This window comes from Numenius arquata, chromosome 12, assembly GCF_964106895.1.
Source record: "Numenius arquata chromosome 12, bNumArq3.hap1.1, whole genome shotgun sequence".
NCBI classification, from domain to species: domain Eukaryota; kingdom Metazoa; phylum Chordata; class Aves; order Charadriiformes; family Scolopacidae; genus Numenius; species Numenius arquata.
This window is the reverse complement of record NC_133587.1, coordinates 5,807,370-5,814,145: the sequence shown is the minus strand read 5'-3', so window position 1 is coordinate 5,814,145 and position 6,776 is coordinate 5,807,370. Positions and strand designations below refer to the sequence as shown.

General features: G+C 64.3%; 1 protein-coding gene across 1 annotated transcript; it reads right to left on the bottom strand.

Moving 5' to 3' along the window:
• Nucleotides 1–363: 363 nt before the first annotated feature.
• On the bottom strand, nt 364–4,881 carry MMP9 (matrix metallopeptidase 9). The gene is made up of 13 exons (XM_074157121.1): nt 4,686–4,881; nt 4,226–4,464; nt 3,702–3,850; nt 3,313–3,441; nt 3,057–3,230; nt 2,804–2,977; nt 2,472–2,645; nt 2,193–2,348; nt 1,875–2,103; nt 1,630–1,769; nt 1,366–1,516; nt 1,157–1,260; nt 364–941 (listed from the first exon to the last, which is right to left on the bottom strand). Exons 1-13 carry the CDS (start codon nt 4,830–4,832, stop codon nt 832–834), a joined length of 2,076 nt encoding a protein of 691 aa, XP_074013222.1. The 5' UTR covers nt 4,833–4,881; the 3' UTR covers nt 364–831.
• Between the last annotated feature and the right edge of the window lie 1,895 nt (nt 4,882–6,776).

Here is a 6,776-nt window from a genome sequence, read left to right as displayed (position 1 = left end):
TTGCAGCGGGGCCCGGCCACACACTGTGTCCCAGCCTGCGACAAACGCCTCTCCCTCACCGCCGGTGGAGAGCTGGGGACACAGGGGAGGGCTAGGGCCTGGTGGGGAGGCAGGGGGCAGGAGGGACTCTTGTGGGGCTGGTAGCAAGGGATGTTGGGACAAAGGGACATCCTCCTTAGTGTCCCTTAGGGATCTCGGAGCCCTCAGCACAAGGGGGGGTTTGGCAGCAGCTCCCCTGCCCACTGCCCCCTTCCCCACCGATGCTGGCACCCCAAACCCCATGGGAGAACAATGCCCCTGGCCCAGCATCTCGGGGACTCGCTGTGCTGGGGCCCTGGCCAGTTGATGGAGCACTCAGAGGTTGTGTCCAAAGGATTGTCTTTATTAAAAATGGGCAGATGGAGGTTGGCAGAGCAGGCAGTGGGCAGGAGCAAGGCAGAGCCCCACGTTCCTGCCCCGGCCAAGTCCCCGGGCACCAGCTCCCAGCGGAGCCCAGCCTGGCCCAGCCCAGGTGGCTCAGCAGAAAGACAAAGTCGTTATAAATCCATGTGTGGTTTGTACCAGGCAAACGCCTCTGCACGGCAGAGCCGGTGCTGGCAGGGTGAGAGTCCTGCTCCCCAGCTGGGGCTCCCCAGGCCAGGCAGCTCCCGAGGGGCAACCCCAGGACTCCCTGCCCCTTCCTGCCAGGGAACCAGCAAAGCCCCCGTCTCTGTGGGGGCTGCCCCATGGCAGTGAGGCTATACGGACCCCAGTGTCCTGAGGGATCAGGCTGCAAGACAGGAGCCTGGGGATTGGCAGCGATGGGCAGGGAGCAGCACGCCGGTCCAGTCCTCAGTGCTGGGGACACTGCAGGATATCGTACTTGACGTAGCCTACCCGGTCCACCTGGTAGCGTGGCGTCATTCTCCAGTAGAAGCTGCCCCGACAGAAGTGGTACTTGTCTGCACGAGGAGGGAAGTGGAAGGAACGGAGGGTCAGGAGGGACAAAGACCCGTCCCAGTGGCTGCTCAAGCCGTGCAGGCACATGGGGATCTGGCCTGGCCAGCCCCACTGCAGGGACCTTCCAGGACTGATGGCATGCCCTGTACCAATGCCATTCCCTACGGTGCAGCCTGGGGGTGACAGCACGGCCCCCACCCTCCAGGTCCAAGCTCACCTTGGTAGAGGAATACATTGCGTGCATCGAGGGGGACACCAGTGAAGACGTCGTCGGTGGCGCGGGGGTAGCCCTTGTCTACCCTCTGGACCTTCACATCCAGCCTGCGGGGAGAGCAGAGTGGTGCTGAGGGCTGCCAGGAGCCCTCCATCCCAGTCCCTTGCCGGGGTAGCCAGCAGGCACCACCACAGACATCCAGACCCACTCACCTCCAGTAGCTCTCCCCACTGAAGAGCAGCACTTTGCCACGGCCCCGCTGCAGGGCCCCTGAGATGCGGCCAGCTTCTTTCCCGATGCCCAGCTTCTCGATGCCCCGGGGGCCCAGCACGTTCTTGCCAGAAAACACCCAGAACTGCCGACCTGCAGCCAGGAGAGAGAACAGGCATCAGCCAGCCATGAGGGTGACAGGGCAGAAGCGGGCTCCTCATGATGCCAGCAGCACCAGGGCCGAGGGTGGCAGGGGCAGAGCTCACCTGCGAAGAAGAAGACCCTCTTGGTGAGCACGTCCTGGAAAGCGGCGTCGATGACAGCTGGGAGACCAGGCCAGGTGTCGGTGATGGAGAAGGCGCCCTGGATGCCTGACTTCCAGAAGGTTGAGTGGGTCCAGTATTTCCTGGTGGGGAAGGTCAGCCGTCCTGGTAACCTCAGCCTGGCGCAGGCCCCTGTCCCCCCACGCCCCCTCATCACCAGGGCAGGAGGTGCCAGGTGCTGCTCTCACCCATCCTTGAAGAAATGCAGCTCCCCGTTGATCTCTGTGATGGCATCAAAGTTCTTCTCCATGCAGGCGTCCCGGCTGGGGTCCACGGGAATGGGCACAGTTGTGGGCTCTGGCATCTGCTCCTCCTCCTCCTCAGTGGTGGAGGTGCTGCCAGCCTCAGTGGGCATGGGCTGGGGCTCCTCGGTGGGCATGGGCGCAGGAGCGGTGGGCTCAGGGCCGGAGCCACGACCTGGGGGAGTACAGGGGAGGGCATGAGGCTGGGGGCTGGCCTGGCACTGTGAGACCCCTGACGTGCCTGGCCACTGCACAGATGCTCACCGTAGAGGTACTGGATGCCCTGGACATCATCTGGGTCCAGCTGGAAGTCCTGGACGTAGCTGTACATGGGGTACATCAGGGCCTCACGCACACTGGAGTGGTCCAGTCCCAGCGAGTGCCCGAACTCGTGGGCAGCCACCAGGAAGATGCTATAACCTGGAGGAAAGCATTGACCTCAGTGCCCAGTGGGATGGGACACACCAGCCAGGGATTGTGACCCCCATGGGGACCACAGCAGCATGGCGTGGGGCCAGAGGGTGTGTGCAGGGGGGCTGTTACCTCTGTCTGGGCAGAAGCCCCACTTCTTGTCAGTGTCATAGTTGCTGGTGGTGGCACACCAGAGCTTGCCGTCCTGCCGGCCCTGGCTGGTGCAGGAGCTGTAGGACTGCCCCAGGAAGGTGAAGGGGAAGACGCATGGGTCCCCCTGGGAGTTGCCACCGATCACCGCTGTGTCTGCAGAGCAGTGTCAGTGGGGCTGGCCCCAGTCCCTGGCCACATCGGCCAGACCCTGGGACAGCCCCAAGACCCCTTGGATGCCCACTCTGTGCACCACAGCTGGGGACCGGCCACCTCACACACCCCCTCCCTGCATGCCCCCTCCCTGCTCGCACCTCGGTTGGGGCAGAAGCCATATTTCTTGTCCTGGTCAAAGTTGGAGGTGGTAGCACACCAGCGGTAGCCGTCGGAGCGCCCATCCGTGGTGCAGGTGTTGTAGGAGGTGCCACCGAAGATGAAGGGGAAGACGCAGGGGGACCCATCACTGTTGCCGCCATTGGTGTAGAGGACTGTGGGGTGAGGAGGGGTGAGCACAGCCCTGGGCACCCGCAGGGCTGGGCAGGGGCTTCAGCAGCCGCTGCTACTCACGTTCGCTGGGGCAGAAGCCATATTTCTTGTCCCGGTCGTAGCTGGCGGTGGTGGCACACCAGGGCAGCCCATCTGTGCGCCCCTCCGTGATGCACCGGGAGTATGACTGGCCCTCAAAGATGAAGGGGAAGTGGCAGTCGGCCCCGTTGGCATTCCCATGGCGGGTCTTCACCACTGCTCGGGAGAGGGGTGGCTTAGTGATGGGGCTGGGGTGGGCACTGTCAGTCTCCCCTGACCTGCCAGACCCTGCCCTTACCTATGCCAGTTCCCAGTGTCCAGAACTCATCGTCGTCGAAGTGGGCATCACCCTGGATCCCCTGGCCCGGGGGAAAGGCATGGGCCAAGAGCCCATCCTTGCCGTCGAAGGGGTACCCATCCCCGTGCTCTGTGGGAACAAGCATCCTCAGCGCCAGCCCCACCAGAGGAATCCCTGGCATGCACACGGACCTCGACCAGGTGAGCCCTGCACACCCCCTGCATACCCTCATATGTCTCTCAGCATGTGCAGGGGTGGAGAGACCCCCGGCACATGGGGACACAGCCTGGGGAGATGTGGTGTGATGGTCCCACGGGCAGGGCACATCACCAACCCTCTCCCCACGGCTGAGCCAGCTCCCAGCTCCCTGCCTGCCCGCGGGATGTCACCTTGGCTGCCGAACATGATCATGATGTCTGCCTCGCCGCTGTATATCTGGGTGAAGGTGAGGGGGGTCACGTCGCTCCACACTTTAAATGCCCGCTTGAAGGCGTCATCGATCACGGCACGGTCCAGATCGGGGGAGTAGTTCATCACCCTGTTGGGGGGAAGCCGGAGGTCATCACTGCCAGGTCCCAGCTCGTGCTGCAGAAGTGACCCTGCTCTGAATGCATGGTGGGGACATGCCCCCACCCTGTGAGGGGACAGCAGTACTGGCATGGCAGGGCAGAGCAGCCGGCCACCACCCTCAGGCCAGGGCTCAGATGCTCTTCTGGATGCCAAGGAGCAGATGATGCCGCTGTGCCAGCTTGGCCATGGCTGTGCTGACATCCAGCTGTGCCAGCAACACCGAGGCATGGCCGGTGGGCTGGTCTGAGGCTGTCACCCCACCTGGGCCCTCGTCCCCGTCTCCATGCCCTGGGGACTATCACCCTGTGGGCACAAGGCTCCGTCTCCTGGCGCAGAGACTCACCGGTACGTCAGGTCCATGTGGTCCCACTTGAGGTCCCCCTCGAAGGTGAGGAAGGTTCCCACATCAGGCACGCCGCAGCGGGGGGCTCGCATGGCCTCCAGCGTGCTGGCATCCAGCTCCCCCGTCTCCTGCAAGCCCAGCTGCTTCTGCATCTTGCGCAGCGCCTTGGCCAGGGACACATGCTTGTTGCCCGTCTTCTCCTCTGGCTCCGTGGTGTAGCCAAACCGCAGCAGGTAGCTCTGAGGAGGAAGGGCAGATGGAGGGGATGAGCGAGGCAGGAGGGGGCTTGGGTAGTCCTGGGCACCACAGACCCCTGGTGCCCGACTGCAGCCTGGGCACCTCGCAGGGCTCAAGGAGACAGGCAGCCCCTGAGCTCTGCCCGCAGCCCCACGCTGCCACCCCTGGAGCCCCTTGGGGTCCTGGGAGCCGGGAGGGGGCCGTGGGGCCATGCTCCTCTCACCTCCGCCAGCTCCAGGTCCGACAGGGTGCTGCTGACCAGCTCCCCGGGGAAGGTGACAACCGCCTGCGGCTTGCTCTGGAGAGGGGCCGCACAGCAGGAGAGGGCTAGCAGCCCCACGGCAAGCGGGGCCAGGAGGATGAGTGGCATGGTGCGGCGGTGGCAGGAGGGCTGTTGCTGTGCCAAGTCCCCGCTGCTCTGCTCTAGGTGCCGCCGGGCTCCCGCTCCTATTTATGGCTCGGGGAGGGCAGTGAGTCACTCTCAGACCCCTCAGCCGCCGACTCAGAGTGACGAAACGCACACTCAGGCTCCTCTGCTTTAACTGTTTCATCACCTTGTTTACTAAACACACTCGGTCCCACGGCCACGCAAGGCGTGAGGACAGGTGTGAGGGAGAGTGGTGGTGTGGCTGCACTTGGGCACAGCACGGCTGTCCTGGGGCTGCCCCGCAGCGAGGTGGCCAGTAATGAGGGGCATTGCCCTGCTGTCCCCAGGGCCATGGTGGCAGCGGGGACAGCAGAAGGTTGCGGAGGCTAGGGGGCCAGCCGGGTGCTCAGGACCCTGCAGCCATGTTGCTGCACCGGCTGATGCTGAGCTCGGCTGGCCGAGGGTGATGCCACCAGAGCCAGACCTGTAGAAGCCTCGGTGGGCACCAGGGCTGCACGGGCAGAGCTGGTGTCTGCAGCCCACCTGCCTGGGAGCCAGACGCCAGAGCTCAGACCCTCACTGGGACACAGCATCCATCCCCATGTCCTCCACCTCGGTTGTGTCACCCCCGTGGGGCAGGGCGTTCCTGGCACAGGAGATCCCCATGGCTCATCACCCTACAGGTGCCTCTAATCTCACTCGCCAGCAGCTGGCTGGCAGAGCCCCACGGGACCAGGGGCAGCACCTTCCCAGGAGCAGTTCTGTGCCCAGGGATGTTCCAGCTGGTGCTGTGGGACAGGAGAGTGCCCCATCCTTGCTGTCTGCTGCCTTGCAGGGTGCTGCTGACTCAGATTCCCAACCAGCACAGCATAAACCTCACTATGGGACGGTGTTTTCCGGCTTCTCCCAAAGTGCCGACGCTTGTGGGAATGGGAATGCTGAAGAGGAAAGCAAACAGGGATGAGAAGCAAGAGGAAAACAGATGGCAGAGCAGAGAGAAAGGCGCAGCGTCAGCTGGGGGAGGTGGGAGGGAAAGTGCAGCCCAGCGACACTGCCCGAGACACATGTCCCAGGATGGGTCCCCCTTCCCAAGCTCTCGCTAAGACGAGGCTGCACCCCTGCAGCCACCCCCGGCTCTGCATCACCCCGGGCTCTGGCTGAGTTACGTTGGAGTCCAGCAAGGCTGGGGGATGGCGAGAGGAGAGGGGCCACACTTCCCTGTGCCCTTGCAGAAGAGGGAGGGCTCATCCCTGGGGGAACATCACCTGCACAGGACAGATGGGCTCACTAAGGGGGTTCACCCCGGGTGCAGGCTCTGCCCCAGACCCAGCCAGGGCCCTGCTGCCCAACTCCCAGCCCAGCTGTATGCAGAGGAGCTGCCAAGTGGCCGGTGCCTGGTGCCAGTGGAATGCAGCGCAGGGCCAGGGAGCGGGGGGCTCACAGGCAGCAGAAGCCCCACTGGGAGGAAGCAGCGGTGAGAAATCACAGGGTTGCCTCACTCCCCACCACAGACCTGCAAGAGCAGCCCCAGTTCCCGGGCGGAGGAAGTTGCTCCACAAGCAGCCCCCATCCTGCTTCCCCGGCGTGACACACACATCCAGCCCACGGTGCCCCCACGTAGCCCCGTCCCAGCAGGATGCAGGCCAGGCAGCCCCACAGCCAGGCCATCCCCACTACCTCCCCTCCCCGCAGGGTCCAGCCTGCCACCCCTCACCCCTGTGCATGGCCCAGCTCTTTGCAAGGCAGAAGGCAGTGGTTCCCAGTGCTCCCTGCCTGGCCAGTAGCCAGGGTGAGGACAGGGCTCTGGTGAGGTGCCCTGAGGCCCCCACTGCAGCTGACCGCTCCTGGGGTGCACAGGGAGCAGGCACTGCTCCACGTCCTCTGCTCTCCAGGATGCCAGGACCTCAGATCACAGCACACAGAGCTGGTGCCAGAGCTGGATGCAAA